Source organism: Rhizophagus irregularis, chromosome 1, assembly GCF_026210795.1.
Source record: "Rhizophagus irregularis chromosome 1, complete sequence".
Lineage (NCBI taxonomy): Eukaryota > Fungi > Glomeromycota > Glomeromycetes > Glomerales > Glomeraceae > Rhizophagus > Rhizophagus irregularis.
This window is the reverse complement of record NC_089429.1, coordinates 7316467-7333448: the sequence shown is the minus strand read 5'-3', so window position 1 is coordinate 7333448 and position 16982 is coordinate 7316467. Positions and strand designations below refer to the sequence as shown.

Here is a 16982-nt window from a genome sequence, read left to right as displayed (position 1 = left end):
CGTTATAGTGTTACCGAATTTTTCCATAACGAAGGTCAGATCAGCATGGACACCAAATTCGTTATAACGCGAGCCAACTGTATATTATTTACTATTGTAATTATTTTATTGAAATATTATTTACATTGAATATCTAACATTTTTTCTTATCTTTCGTGGAACTGTAATACTGGAATTTTCATTACATAATATTTTTTCAGTTTGTAATATCATAACAGATTTCCTTTTTTTTGAATATAAATGTACTATAGCATGATATATTTTTGAAATTATATTATTCGCTAAAATAATCGAACTTGTTGATAGAGTAAGAAAAGGAATTATATCATAATTAACAACCAACTTTATGTAGAAAACCTAAATGTATTTTAAATTCAATGGAATTTAGTTTTAATATAATAATGTATAATAATGTTAAAAATTTTACAAACCTGAATAATAAATTGAGGGATATCACCAATAAATAATCCAATAAAATTTCCCCAAAAAATATAAAATTGAGTTTCTTCTGATATAGGAGCATTGAATAACATTATACCAGCAACTTGAGAAGAAAGTATATTTAACATTTCAAGGTTAGTACCAGATAATATGGTAAATAACGATGCCATATCAACATTGTTTTTAAACCATCCATAGAAATCTCTGTTTTTTTTAATTTCTTGAAGCATTATAATTGCAGCCATAATAAAATTAATTATTATTGGTATCACGAAGAAAATTATGCTATAATTAAAAATTTTTTACAAAAATTAAAAATTTAATTGATATAAAAAAAATTTTGAAAATGAAGATGGATCATACCTTGGAATAAATAATTGTGGAACATTTTTTCCATTATTCAAAATAAACATAATACCCATGATAAAATTCAAAATAATTAAGGGAAATTTAAATATTACGATATTTTCACCCTATATATAAGTAATATATTATTAGTTACGGATAATAATAATAAAAAGATATATGAAGTACTTTACCATAGGATATTTCTTCTTGGCGTAAATATAAAGGAATCCTAAAATTACTATTCCAAGGACAATACCAATTAAATGGAACTTAAAATCATCCAATAAATTTTCTAAATAATAAAAAAAGAATTAAAATTTAAATAATGAAAATTCTTGTAATAATAATTATAATTACTATATCTCTGAAATCCAAAGCTAGCTTCTAAATGATTTGTTGTACCAAACCATGAAATTGGAGTTACTTCTTTGTGTTTAATCAAAATATCTAAATCTTTTATAATATGATCAACATTTCTTTCATATGGATTTGTTGTCGATTTAATAGGTAATGATAAAAGAATTCTTGGAGGTTGTTGGCTATTATCATATTCACAACATTTTACATAATCTAATCTATTAATGTCGACAGGTATTGATTCTGATAAATCAATTCTTAATTGTGATAAAAATTCTCTCTGTCCATCCAATGAAAGTTTCTCAAAAGATTTTGTCCCTTCTTCCGTTAAAGAAAATCTTCCAATTGATTCCTCTAAATATGATGAAACATTAAAATTATTAAAATTGAATAAAATCAATTTAATTAATTATAAATTTTTTTTAAAAAAACATTTTTTACCTGCAAAATTATCTCGGATATTTACTGAAGGAATTGTAATTGATATTATTAAAGAACTAGTATAATTTATCCGGATATTAAAATATGCTTACTTGTATTAAATTTCCAACGATTTCTTTCAACACCTAATAGTGGATTATTTGACGTCCAATCCCTGACCACATTACCATCAACAACAATATAATAATTTGAGTTTGGTTGATTAAATGTGCTTCCCAAAACTTTCATGCTTATTGTCATTTTATCAGAACTATACGAAAAATATGGTGAATTTCCCGGGACAGATTGACGCAGTATAGGAAGACCGTCATTATTATTATATTGATAAATTGAAACGTTGTTGGTTGATATCGTTACAGACAAATGATACGTAATATTTATGTTTGTGATTGATAAGGGTATACTTGAGCTAATTGATGGATAAGTTGATTTAATGTGCGGATTCTCATATCCATAATCTAAGGAAATAAAAAACAATTAATTTAACTAAAAAATATTATTTGCATATAACAACTTATATTATGCTTACCATCCGAGAAAAATTTAGGTAAAGTTGTAAAAGAAATTTTCAAAGTCATTTCATTCTCGAAAGTAACTAAACGCAGTGTCCCATTTAGAAAGATTGTCACTCCAAAAGAACCAGATGATTTCAAACCTGGTGGAAATCCCCAAGTGCCATTATATTTTCCATCATTATCAAGTATTATTCCTTCAATAGTCTTACGTTGATTATCACGTAAAGTTATTAAATATCCTCCGTGAAATAAACCATTAAAAGTTACTATATCTACATCAACAAATTTATCACCAAGTTTTCTCATATCAAATACAGAACTAAGAATAAAAAAAACAAATCATTAGACATGTAATTAAAGTTATAAGAAATATTATAAACATATAACATATAACGAACCCTGAAGCTTGAAATGACAGTTTTATAACTTCTAACGTATTTTCATCTTCTACTCTGTTAAATATTAAAAGGCAAGTATTACCGATCCCCGCAAAAGCGGTATCACAAAAACTTCGAACTTCCAAATGAGGTATCGCTGATTGGTAAATTAAGAAAGGGCCATCCACACTCTTCATAACAGGTTTAATAAAAGTGACATAAGCCTTAGACGTAAATTTAGACGGATTGATGAATTCATTAGGGTTTATATTGATATCTGTTGAATTTACAATTACAATACCAAAATTTCCATCAATTGAGGGAAATACGAAATAATTAGCTAATGAATTTTGCAGATAATGTTTTCCTTCATTTATTAGGCTAAAATTTCCTTTATCGTCCCTAATAAATCAAAAAGAATGAATTAATTTTCATATTTACTTTAATACTATTAAAATAAACATCAATAATAATGGTGCATACGGTTTACTGAAATACTTCCACATTACAATAGTCTCAGTTTCATAATTTACAAACATAAAACCACACTCTTCGCTTGTATGAGTTACGAGATAGCCGTCGGCGTATATAGTTCCATTTATTATTGAGATAGGTGCCACGTATGTATTGCTTGCAAATATAAAAATTTCAATAAATAAGTTAATATACATATGTAGTATATACTTAAAACATAATGGATGTGTAACAAACCTAATAACATATCCCGTTCGAGTAGCAAATAATACATAATAACTTGCTGAAGCGATGTCTATATAAAGTATATTTATAGAACTTGGAAAGGAACGGATCATGTCGAACCAATAAAATCCGTTGGGACCACGACAAAAATTATATTCCGGGATCGGATAATCAACTTTAGCACTATCAACAGTACCATTTGGATGTAAAATGCGAAGATCAATTCGTGGTTCAATACAAGATTCATTTATTGGTTTAACTAAATGGACAACCGCTATCCCATCTCTATAAGTATGTACTTTATAGATTTTAAGTCCAGGTTCAGTTTCATTATGTAATATCACATCATAAGAATAAACAATCAACGGATTTATGAATAATAAGATAAAGTAGAATAAATTTGTCAACACAGTCATTTTTTAGATTTTTAGGAGTAAAGCTAAAATAATCAAATTTAAATATAATTTGTGGTAACACCATTGTATCACTTAGTATGCTTTGCTTTATCTGTGTCGTATCGGGAATAAGGAGTAAGTAAACAATATATAAAAAAATAACAATAAAGGTAAAAATTTTAAATATTCTTGAAATAAACAATGTTTAAGCGACAATAATATTTACACTAAATTTATGAAACACTTTATTAATAAATGAATCAATATTATTAATATAAACTGAGTTTACAAATATCTATATTATGATTTGATGTTGTTGATAATTGTATTAGAATAAATATTTCTAATTTGCTCTCGGTTGAATATACACCTCATTATAACTGATAATATTGAAGCGCTTTTCATTAATGAAATGAGGATAATTTCTTTGCAGTAAAGACTAAATAGTAATTTGCTTTTCTGATTTTTGCTATAGACCTATTTTTAAAAAGAAGGCGATCACTTTTTAACTACTAACTATATTATTATATAGTATATTGTCGTACCGATAAGTATAGTATGATGCCTAACTATACTTGGTAAACTTGGTATGTTACGGACTTTTTAAATTTTTTTTTTATTTTTCCATAATTTTTACTCATGATAAATAAAAAATATTATTCATTTATTCTAGTGATGTAATTAGATTTGTGATTTGTTAGTATTTTAAAGCAAAATTTACACAGCAAAACTCCTTTTTACCTTTCAAAAAAGTAATAAAATCAAAAAAAGTACCACCAAATGCAACAATTTATTAATGAGAATTCTGATGGAACTTTTTTTGTAGTTGCCTTCTGGAATTTGGAATTATAGATTTAGTTTCTTCTTTTTGTATATTTAGAGGAAATCCTATATTTGTAAGTTTGGAAAAGAATTTTTTTAATATAAATTGAAACTTACTAAACAGGTTTTATCTACTTTTCTTTATAGGAATAATTCTATTAGTTGTTAATTTCAAAATCTTGATCTATTTTTATTTTTATGTATGAGAATTTTCATTATCAGTTTTTATTTAATTTAATAGTAAGAATTTCATGTTTAAATTGTATAAACTGCTTTGCTATTATTTATAATGTTTAATACAAGAAATTCAAGAGGATTTTGAGTAAAAGTACAAATTAATATTGAAAATAACTTTTAGTTTTTAATAATAACATTAAAAAATAATCAGTTATTATTTAAAAGTTTATTTTGTAAATTAAACCCAAATTGAATTGGTAGTTCATAATCAATTAAAAATTAATTAATTTGTAATCTAAATATCAATCAGTAAAAATTTGTAAATAATAAGAATTCACTAACATCATAAAGATATACTATAAAATATTGGGTAATATTTTCATTTTGTTGTACTGGATAAAATAATACCTTATCCACAAAATGCCAATTAAATAAATTTCATTAATGATTTACAAATTTTAGTTTTTATTGATTTATAGCCAGGTTTTGAATTAATTATATTTAATCAACCATATAAGAATTTTTTTTTTAATTAATCAAAATCAGAATTTTGATTAATTAATCTAATTAGTAATATTCAGAATTTTTAGGTAGATCTAGCCATAAATTGTATTGTATAATAAGTTAAAAATATTAGTTTTAATTATTTTTTAAAAAATTTTGAATTACAGCTATAAGATTTTTATAATCTTAATTAATTACAGCATATAAAAATTTTATGTTACAACACTTTTTTAATTATGGTTAACATTTTATGGTAAGTTTTAACAAAAAGTTCATACAGTATAGTATTATATAATACTATATTAAACATTATACTGTATTATACAAAATTTTATTCAAATTTACTGTACAGTACAGTTATTTAAGTCACATAATTTGTAATTTTATATGACTTATATTAGTTTCTTATAATTAATCACACGCATTTTTTATGTACTTGTATTTATAGTAAAAATGAAATTAATTGTATATATTTATTATATTTATTTCTTAATAAACTTATTTACAATTTATTATTTATTATTTGGTTATTTATTTATTATAATAAGATATAAATCAAATTTTCAAAATCTAAGTTTATTACTGTAATTTTACACTAAAATTTTTAATTTTTTAAAAAAAAAGCGCAAAAAAGTAATAAAAAAAATTACTAAAAGATTTCTTCCACTTAATCATTTCATTTTTATGATCTCCCTAATAATAGTAAATTTACTAAAAATAAATTCAACTTTTCATCTTTCTTATATATTTAGTTATATGATTATCAGATTATTATGTTTCTTTTTTTTCTATTGTAGTAATACTGTAGTAATAATAAATTAAAATATTATTGATATATTTTATTATTAATTGGCAAAAAAATAATATAAAAAATATAATATATAAATTTCACAAATCTAGCAGTTAATTTTGCTTTTCAATTAATGTAATTTCTATTATTTCTTTATTTTTGAATATTTATTAACAAGTTATATTTTAAATATTTACTTTTTAATAACATTACTTAATATACTGGTTTTTATTTAAATCATTTAAATCAATAATTTCAGTCATATTTTCTTATTATAGCAATTATTTTTTTGCTTTTTTGCTATATTTGAAAATTATCTGTTACCTTTATTATCATTTACAGTGGCTGTCAAAAAAAACGCAACACTATAATTGTAAACTGTAAATTATGTGCAAATCCATTAAATTAAATCCAATTGAAATAAAACAAATATATACATTTTATTTACCATATGATGTAATATATAAATATATTAATTTTAAATAATTTTAATTGGATAAATTTTTAAATTACATAGTGTTACAATCTGGATGAATCTGTCATCCGTTCAATCCAGTCTGAAAATAAATGGATGATCTGGATGAAAATCTGGATCTAATTCAGATGAGAAAGTTATATGCACAATCTGGATGATTCAGATCCAATCCATTAAACATAGAGGTAATGGATAACAGATTGATCCAGATGAGCAAAAAACGGATTCATAGATGATCCAGATGAGTTTCAAATTGGATAAATTTGTGGATTGATGAATTGACGGATTAACAGATCACAACACTAAAATTACATAATGATATGTAAAAAAAATGCTGTTGCGTTTTTTTTAATGAAAATAAATTTTATATATTTTTTTTTATCTAGCAAAAATATGTAATAAAATTTATTATAATTACTTTTAAAAATAAATCTACTATCTTGTATACCCTTTCTTAGCTTTTAAAACATCATTAATTCTCTCTGGCATCGTATTTATTAACTTTGTATATGTTTCTAATAATGTTTTATTCTATATCTTTGAAACATATTTTTATAACGTATTTTTACCTCTAATTTTCTACATCTAATTGTCTAAGATGGCAGTCTACATCATTCTAAAAGTATTCAATTAGATTTAAATCTGGAGATTAAGGTAGCCAGCTAAGTAATTGAATATTATTATCCTCAAACCACTTTAAAGTATGTTTTGCAGTATACTTAGGATCATTGTCCTATTAAAATATAATATTTTCACAGTCTAAATTATAATATTCTAACATATCTAAGAAATCCTTATTAAGGATTTTTCGATACAATTCAGTATCAAGGTCCCATTGATTTTGCATAAGTATTCCACTTCAAAATAAGTAAAACACTCTCATACGAAAATACTCCCATCACTAAACTTAACTGTAGGCTTTACATGTTAATTATTAAGAAGCTCGTTCTTTTTTTCTAACATATACTTAGGATTATTGTCCTGTTAAAATATAATATTTTCACAGTCTAAATTATAGTATTTTAACATATCTAAGAAATTCCTATTAAGGATCTTTCAATACAATTCAGTATCAAAGCTCCATCAATTTTGCATAAGTATTCCACTTTAAAACAAGTAAAACACTCTCATACGAAAATACTCCATCACCAAACTTAACTGTAGGCTTTACATGTTAATTATTAAGAAGCTCATTCTTTTTTTCTAACAATAAGCATGGCTATCTGATTCAAAAATCTGGAATTTAGACTTTTCTGATCATACAACTTTACTCCAATTACTTACAATCCATTTCTGATATTTTTGTGCAAATTTTAATCATTTTTTCCAATGTGTTTTTGATAAAAAAGGTTTCTTACATTTTGCACTAGCAAACAACCCATTTTTATTTAATGCTCTCTGCACTATTCTTTTACTTACTTCAATTTTATCATTAATTTTTAGAGATTTTTAAACACTTACTCCTGTGAAATACTTATTTGTTATTATTATATGCTTAATCATAATTCTTTCATCACAGTCAGTTAACTTATGTGATCTTTCAGTTTTTTCCTTATCATTTACATTATTAAATACTTGAATAGTAAATATTTTCACCAATTCTTGCAGCCATTTCCTTTAAATAAACTAAGACCTAATTTTAATAATTGAATTGCTTGAACTCATTGTTCTATTGTTAGTCAGTTTGGCATATTTAAAATAAAAAAAATAAAGAAAAGTATTAATGAAAGAAAATAAATAAATACTTTACATTTTAAAAACTGTGTATAATTTTTAAAAATGTGTAATTATTTTATTTTAATATAAACCATTATAAACTGTTAAAAGAAACGCAACACTAAAAAGAGATAAAGTGGTACATTTCTGGAATAATCTACAAATTTAATTAAATCTAATTTGATATATATAAATGATCACTGGGTATGTATCCTAATTTAGTTAAATTTATATTTATCAATTAAGTGAAAAAAAATATATATGTAAATTATGATTAACAATTATGATGTTATATTTCTTTTGATGGTTACTGTATGCTTTTCTCTTTGCTAATTAACTTGAATTAGTAAAAATTAAAAACTAAAATCCACCAATTCCATTAGTTTCATCCTCTAATTAAATTGATTTACATAAATCTAAAAAAGTTAAGTAATATTAAACTTTCAATCCAAATGATTAATATTCCAGTATTTTCAGTTCTGTCAAAAGAAAACTAAAAGTAAAAATACTAAAATATTTATTTATATTTAATCTTTATTTATAGGTAGAATATATAATTCATTTATATACAAGTAGAAAAATAATCTTCTACTTTTATATATATTTAGTTAATTATATTAATTATATTTATTATAGAAGATTACATAATAAATTATATAATAATAAGTAATACAAGTTACACAGTGATATATAATGCAGTAATTTAAATAGTACAAGTAGTATAATAATATAATAATAAGTAATACAGTTGCACCTCTATAAATGCATGCACCTGAGGCCTGGCTATACACATACATGCAGTTAGGAAAGGTGTGTACTTAAAGAACAGCCAATAGAAAAATCAATATTAGTAATTGGAAAGAATATTTATTTAAATTCACTTTTATTTTATATTTTCATTTTAATGAAAGAATTGCACATACAAAAATGATCTGTAGTGTAAAATAATATAATAAAATTGAAAAAATTGAAAAATATTTTTTATTCAAAAAAAAGTAAATTGTCAAATTTATCTATTTTAAAGAACTAGCACAGGTCAAAATCAATGCTATTGGGTACATATTGGGTACCCATATATATACATGAAACTGAAATTAGTTAATTTTGACCTCCGAAATGGTTGAAATAGTCAAAATGATTTTGACTTGAGCCCCTTCAAAAGTCAAAATAGTCGAAATTACGTCATAATTATATGATTTTATAGTAAACAATAATATTAAAATTCAAAGTTAACGAACTCCGCATCCAGCAATTCGATTTTTATGATCTTTACGCGGTTGGATTCAGCTCATCGAAAGGATTCCAATGATATGTATTTCATATTTGTAGCATCAATATTGACGGAGTTATTCATGTTTAAAATTTGGTATTAAATAGTCTTATAATTTTTATAGTAAACAATAATTTTAAAATTCAAAGTTAACGATCTCCGCATCCAGTAATTCGATTTTTATGATCTTTACGCGGTTGGATTCAGCTCATCAAGAGGATTCTAATGATATATATTTCATATCTGTAGCATCAATATTGACGGAGTTATTCACATTTAAAATTTTATATTAAATTATAATTATAAAAATCACATGACTATGATTTAATTTCAACCATTTCGACTTTAATTTCGACTTTTGACCTTCCCAAGTCAAAATATTTCTACTTTTGGGCTCTAATTTTGACTTCATGTATAATTTGAAGTATAATGTAACATTTTTCCAAATTTTCATAAAATTTGAATGTTATTCCAAAAATTTATAGCATTTTTCACAATTTCCCATCATTTTCTAGAAAAATATAAAATTTGAATTTTTTGAAATTTGGATAATAGTATTCTTTTAACCTATAATTATTTATTATAATGATAATATATATTTTTGCTTATTCTTCTTTTTCTCTTTGCCCTTTTCTCTTTTAAATAAAATTGTTTAAGCAGATATAAAGATATGTAATTTTTATTAATTTTTATTAAACTATTTAAATATATATTTGATAGTTAAAGTTTTTTGAAATTAAAAACTGTGTTGCACCTGTTTTTTAACTTTATTATATAGTTACAATAACTTATTAATCAAAGTGAATGCATTTTTAAAGGCTATTTTACAAGTATAAAAAATTATTTAAATATTAATTTTCATCAAGTTATTTTGAATATTCATGAAGAAGTTATCTTTAATTTTTGTTATATTTCATGCAAATATCATTTTGTCATATAATTTAAATATTTTAGTCAAATAAAACTAACTTTTGATAATAAATAAAGTTATTTAATGGATATGAAAATATTTAAAAGTTAATTTTCATTGTCTTGAATTAGTATTAATAAAAGTGGACAATTGTAGCTGACAACACTGTATGTAAATGTAATCAAATAATCAAAAATTTTTTATTATAAGAAAAATATATTCAATTAAGTCAAGAAGACACACAACAACTGCTCTCATGGAATAACAACTTCTTTGTTAATACAACTGTTGTTGATTTGAATATGCCTATTCCATATGTTCACTTAATGATAAAAAGTTTTTTTCCAAAAGGAAAATACAAGGAACTCAAGACCATTGTTAAGTCAAAGAGAATAGCATTAACTATTGTAGCTCTTTTCTTGAAAGTATTTGTTAGTGAATTTTACAATATCATCTGGCAATCACGTTGTAAGGCAGTAGCAAAATGTGAACATACTAAAGGCATAAAAAAACAAGATTTAAGGAAAAGGCCATTAGCACATCAACGCATTGCATACAAATGGATTCTAACTATACAAACAGAAGAGGGCACATTTGACTTGAAAAAAAAGAAAATATTGAAACATAATGAACAATGGTCAATAGCATTAGAAAAAACAAAACAATACATTAACTAATTTATTAGAGAAGGAAACAGGATACTTTGGAAGGTATATAATAATACAAAAATATACAAATATAATATAACCTTTCTTTTTTTTTTTATCTAGAGGGTAGTGAAAGCATTTACTTAAGCCTTATGAAATAGTAATCCTATATAATTTAATAGCTACTATTGAAAGATATAGGTGAATTTCATAAGGTAATGGTAGGGCACAGGAGCAATCTTATGGATGGGGAACTGATTTGGAGTTTTAATAAATTAGTTATATAACAGATGTTTTTTTATATTCTTACATATAATTAATAAACTCACAAATTGCACTACCTTGGTTAAAAAAAAAAATTACAGTATACTCTCAATATACCAAAGCCACAATATACCAAAGATCACCATATACTGAAGATTTTTGTATAACCATTTTCATTAATAATTAAAATCTTTTGATATACCGATTTTACTATAAAATTTTATATAACATTATACTGAAGTTTTCATTTTTACCGTTTATAATAGTATATAATAAAAAAAAGTTCGTTATACTGAAGATCAAAATCATATGATCAAATGATGTTTAATTTGCGTAACTTTCGCAATTTTATTCTCTCATTTTTATTTTTCAGTATTAACGTTACTTTGAAGTTAAATATTTAGTAGCTGCTTTAAAAGATATGAACGTTAGATAATTGGATTAGCAACAAGTAATTTGTAAAATTTGTTAAATATAAAATATGTAACGATTTTTATAATATAATAAAGTCACATGATTTTAATCTTAATATAACGAAGTTTTCTAAAAAAAATTATATAAACTTCGGTATATAAAAAAATTTGATATACCGAAGATCACTATATACCAAAGTTTTAGTCTTGAATGGCGACTTCGGTATATCGAGAGTTGACTGTAGTATTAATAAAGTTAATTAATATTTTTTATAATAAAATTCACTATATATATATGAGTCTTATGTTTATTTATTAAAATTTAATAAAGTACAAATAAAATTATTATAAACTGAAATATACATGTTAAATGTTAAAAATTTTTGAAAGTTTTTTTCTTTTTAATTTTATGTGTTCTTACTTTATTTTCATATTTTCAAAGATAAAGTTACACAAAATCTGTGGCTCAGTCCCCATGATTGATATGTAATATAAACGTGACAGTGCATAATTCCGCATAATGCCGGCCATAGTTTGCAACACGATAATCTGATTGGATGTATATACGATCAGGCTAACGTAACAATTAGAAGTTCTAAATATTTTTTTTCTGAAAATTTTCACCTACGAACGTTGGACCCGCTATACATATATCTAGGTGCTATTTCTCTAGCGACATAAGTTTCGTTTGCCTCCAGCGTTTCTTCCTCAGATGGTTTATTTTCCTGAGAAGCTTGAAAGCTGTAATTCACACTATTTGTTATTGACATTTTTTCCTGCTACCATTACTGTAGTTTTATATTTGAACTTGATGTAATCGCTCTACTTGTTCCTAGACTCTTAATAATAATGTTGTGACTGTAACTGAGGTAAATTCTTGATTCTCTCTAAAGGTCTCTTCCAATAAATTCAATTAAAAGATTTATTTTTTTCCTTAGCCAAGTTTTAAAAAAACTTGTTGGCACTTGATCATCAACGTTGAGGTGGAGAAGAAAGGGAAGGAAAAGAAAGAGAGGGAAGGAAAGATATGACTTGAAAAGTATAAATGTAATGGAAGGTCAACCTTTATGTTCGAATACTGAGTCATACCTTACAAGAAATTTTTCAGCAAGCAAATTTTCTTCAATTTGCTATCAACATCCATTGACTCATCAATTCATCATTGGAAGGATGAAACGATCGTCGCCGTCCATCAAGAATCTAAGATACAGCTTTATCATCTGATGGATCATGCTTTGGTTCCATTCTTTTGATCCTTTTGTTTAGATTACTGTGCTTTGCAAGCAGTGATTCTTCCTCCTTTATCGTCTTTACTTTTAACTTTCTCTAAATAGTTTATTTTCTTTTAGGTGGTTTATTTCTTACTTTCATCTTTTGATTTTTCATATTCCTTCTAAAAGTTTTCAAATTTTACTTTGTCGGATATTCAAACATCCGTAATTATCCTATAACATTCTATTTTAGGTTAATATTTATATGATGTAAAATCTTTTTTGTGTTAATCATTTAATTTTATCGGTAATTTATTAAATTATTATTTGCCCTATAGGAGCATCATGTACATTGTTTGTACCAATATTTAGCAAAAATTAATTAACTGGCACCGGGTTTTGGTTGGTGGTACAAGGGGCTAGTATTTTTTTTTTATTTTTTATTCCTCATGTGTTCTCATAAACTGTTAGCGAAAGGAATTCAAGATAATAAAATTCGATAAAAAAAAAAAAATTTATTATAGTAAATACACATACAATTTTATTATTTTCTAGAGGCCATATTCCTGCATAAATATAATATTAATATTATGTGTAGGTTGGTGGTTGCAATCTCTAGTACTATTGGATAATGTTAGGGTCAACTATAAACACTGGCCCATCGAGGTGAGATATACTAACATTATCCCACGTGGGAGGGAAGTTATAGATAAGTGTGTTGATTTGTTGGGCAGTTTCCATAAATCCAATGATGTACAGTAGGTGGTAGTACTAAGGTGTGGTTTGGAATGTGAACTCTGAATGTTATTGTTCTTATTTGTGATGAGATTGAGATATTGTTTATCCGTACCTCTTTTAAAAGTTGGTAGAATGTCATGTTATGCATGTTGAGATTTTGGGAAGGGAGTGACCGCACGGAAGAAAGGTTGACTGGTGGTGGGGAAGTTGAGCGAGATACCACCAAAGGTGATAGGGTCGTTTTGAATTCTTGCAGATATGTTAGATATAAAATCAATATTTCAAGTTTATGAAGTAATACGGACAGTCTTGTTAGCTATACGCTTGGTAGAATTGTGAATTACAAGTTTTGCGGGCATTTTTTTTTTTTTATTTTTAAAAAAAATAAAATATTTTAGTAATTATGAAAAGATTACATAATTTGCGTTATGTTATACGAATAAAAATCAACTCTAAAGATTTTTCATCGTAAGAAATCTGAATAGATCTTCTAATATGATACGCAAAATATGTTCAAAGAATAGAAAATAATTTTATAATTGTATAAATAAGACAAGTTGGCCGCTACTCTTACCAAATCGAATACTAGTACTAAGATTAAAATCGAATTAAATTGATTAATTTTTTGATTAATTTGATTAATATAATTTTACAATCATTTTTTTTCCAAATTCGTCTAGTAAATCTAACCAAAAAGAGTTATACCTACCAGTGTTTTGATGATCCACTTCATAGGTTATGCCTTTTTATTAAAAATTATTTTATGTTACAACGTACAAACCATACATAATAGGGAGCGACAAAATGTTACATCATACCATTATTATTAAACAATATAACATATACTGTAATTATAAAAATTACAAATTTTAAAGAAAAAATTAATGCAAGCAAAAGGTGAATTTGTTAAAGAATACAGTAACTATTTTTTATTTCAATTATTTCTTTTATTAAAAGAATACTAACTTTTAATTCAGAATTATGCAATTTTGAGACTTGTAAATGTCACGAATGTCGCATGTAACGCATGTATGGCAGGCATTCTTTCATAATAATAAATCAAAGTCAATCTAAAGGAAAAATTATACATATGACAAATTGACAATAGGACAAACAATTCACTAATTAGAGAAGTTTGTAGATAAATTAGTGAGAAAATATGGAATACGATTCGATGAAATTAAATTAAAAATTCGTTAATAAAATCATCAATTACAGAAATTAAAAAAAAAAAACATTGGAACAATGAGTTATAAAATATTTTTTATTATTTGTAAGGTTCTATACTATAAGATTAAGCGCCTTTTATATACGAAACGTGCAAATTTAATAATGATCGCCATACAATGATATGTTGTCGTTTTTATATATTCTCTCAAACGGGGGAAACGGGGGAAGATTTTTTTACATTTATAACCCCTTTCGTTTTGCAAACGCTTTCCCTTTTCACAATTGTGAAAAAAAAATACAATCTTGTGGAACAATATAAAAAAAATATATTTTTTCGCGCAAAACTAGTATTAATTTTTTATAGTATTCTAAGGTAACTTTATGTTATATACTTTTAATTTTAAAAATTTAAATTCAAAAAAATGTAAAACGTGTAACAGAAAATAAGGCTTATTATATGCCAAGCCAACTCCTATTTTTACGTATTCCTTATATTTAAATCTTTATTTAATTCAGAAACCAATCATATAGCTCTAAATTTATTCTTTGTTAGTAATTATACGTATCATTTTTTTTTTTGTTTATATTGATTTATATAGAATTTTCGATGTTGTTTCATTAATTTTTTATAAGATTTCTGTTTTTATAGAAATTTATTTAATCATTAAAACTTATTTCATTTGTACAATTAAAAAACGATAAATAAATTGACGCGAAATCATTAGAAATTGTTAATACACTGTCTTCTATAACAGGAAATTTATTGTAAACGATTAATCATCCGAAAAGTAATGACACTGTCCTCTATAACAGGAAATTTATTTATTATACGATTGATTCATTAGAAAAGAGTTTGTTTTTTAACTCGGTATTTTACAAAAATGGTTTACTGATATGTTATGTTTTTCTGTTTTTAAAAAAAATGAATGCTCAAAAGACAAAGATACCTAGGACTTTACCCCTTAATTGTATTCGCACCAATGATTCATATTTAGAACCGTAAATTATTTTATATTTCTCTCTTTTATATTTAATCGCTTTAGTGTTTACAACAATGGAGATTAAAATACTATGGATGTAATTTGGGAGATAAACAAACATCGAAAGTTAGTTTTAATCATATTTCCTTTTATGAAAGACTAGTTCAGAAATATAAGTAACAAGAAATTGTTATCTGTTATAATAATCGCATCTTAATATGCCAAAATATGCAAATAATATCCAATCATTTTCAAGTACAATGTTCATCATTTATACTAGTTAGGCCTGTCTGCTAAATTTGGAAAACAACCTGTGAAACTAAATTATTTGTTCCAAACTTTTTGTCTTTGTTGATGTCACAAAGAATGAATGTCACACTAATAATAAAGTAATCACAGCCTTCTTAGTCGAGAATGGGAATAGATGGGATACTTATATAAATACTCTCTGAAAATCGCTAAAAAAAATTTTTTCTCCAACTCATTCCTTTAATTTTTCGACACCAATCTACCAAACAAATAATTCATAGTGTGACATACTCTCCGGAAGAGTTCACCTTTATATTATACTAAACGATATTAATCAGCCAAGTATGTCCACTTGTACACTCTTTAATTTACCCTCATCATATAATTACAAAACCATGAAGCCCATTTTTGCAATTCTCCTTTTTCTCGCTATCATCATCACCGTCCAATCCGCACCCTTACAACTTGATAATGTAGCCCTTCAGAAACGAGAAGCTGACCCATACCGTGGAGGTGGCGGTCAAAAACGTGAAGCTGACCCATACCGTGGAGGTGGTGGTCAAAAACGTGAAGCTGACCCATACCGTGGAGGTGGCGGCCAAAAACGTGAAGCTGAAGCATACCGTGGAGGTGGCGGCCAAAAACGTGAAGCTGATCCATACCGTGGAGGAGGCGGCCAAAAACGTGAAGCTGAAGCATACCGTGGAGGAGGCGGCCAAAAACGTGAAGCTGAAGCATACCGTGGAGGAGGCGGCCAAAAACGTGAAGCTGAAGCATACCGTGGAGGTGGCGGTCAAAAACGTGAAGCTGAAGCATACCGTGGAGGAGGCGGCCAAAAACGTGAAGCTGAAGCATACCGTGGAGGTGGCGGCCAAAAACGTGAAGCTGAACCATACCGTGGAGGTGGCGGCCAAAAACGTGATGCTGAAGCAGAACCACACCGAGGAGCAGGCAAACGTGATGCTGAACCATACCGTGGAGGTGGCGGTCAAAAACGTGAAGCTGAACCGTATCGTGGAGGTGGCGGCCAAAAACGTGAAGCTGAAGCATACCGTGGAGGTGGCGGTCAATAA

At 25.8% G+C, this 16982-nt stretch overlaps 3 protein-coding genes across 3 annotated transcripts; 2 read left to right on the top strand and 1 right to left on the bottom strand.

Annotated features, from left to right (window-relative positions):
• Positions 1-120: 120 nt before the first annotated feature.
• Positions 121-3594, bottom strand: OCT59_001466 (uncharacterized protein; the record flags this gene model as incomplete). The annotated part of the gene is made up of 12 exons (XM_066139593.1): positions 121-357; positions 432-726; positions 805-914; positions 981-1081; positions 1147-1500; positions 1588-1611; positions 1680-2045; positions 2117-2182; positions 2243-2421; positions 2501-2881; positions 2963-3109; positions 3191-3594. The coding sequence occupies 12 exons, from the start codon at positions 3592-3594 to the stop codon at positions 121-123; spliced, it is 2664 nt and encodes an 887-aa protein (XP_065988986.1).
• A 6945-nt stretch (positions 3595-10539) lies between these two features.
• OCT59_001465 (uncharacterized protein) lies at positions 10540-10914 on the top strand (the record flags this gene model as incomplete). The annotated part of the gene is made up of 1 exon (XM_066139592.1): positions 10540-10914. The coding sequence occupies one exon, from the start codon at positions 10540-10542 to the stop codon at positions 10912-10914; it is 375 nt and encodes a 124-aa protein (XP_065988985.1).
• A 5390-nt stretch (positions 10915-16304) lies between these two features.
• OCT59_001464 (uncharacterized protein) lies at positions 16305-16982 on the top strand (the record flags this gene model as incomplete). The annotated part of the gene is made up of 1 exon (XM_025321162.2): positions 16305-16982. One exon carries the CDS (start codon positions 16305-16307, stop codon positions 16980-16982), a length of 678 nt encoding a protein of 225 aa, XP_025169670.2.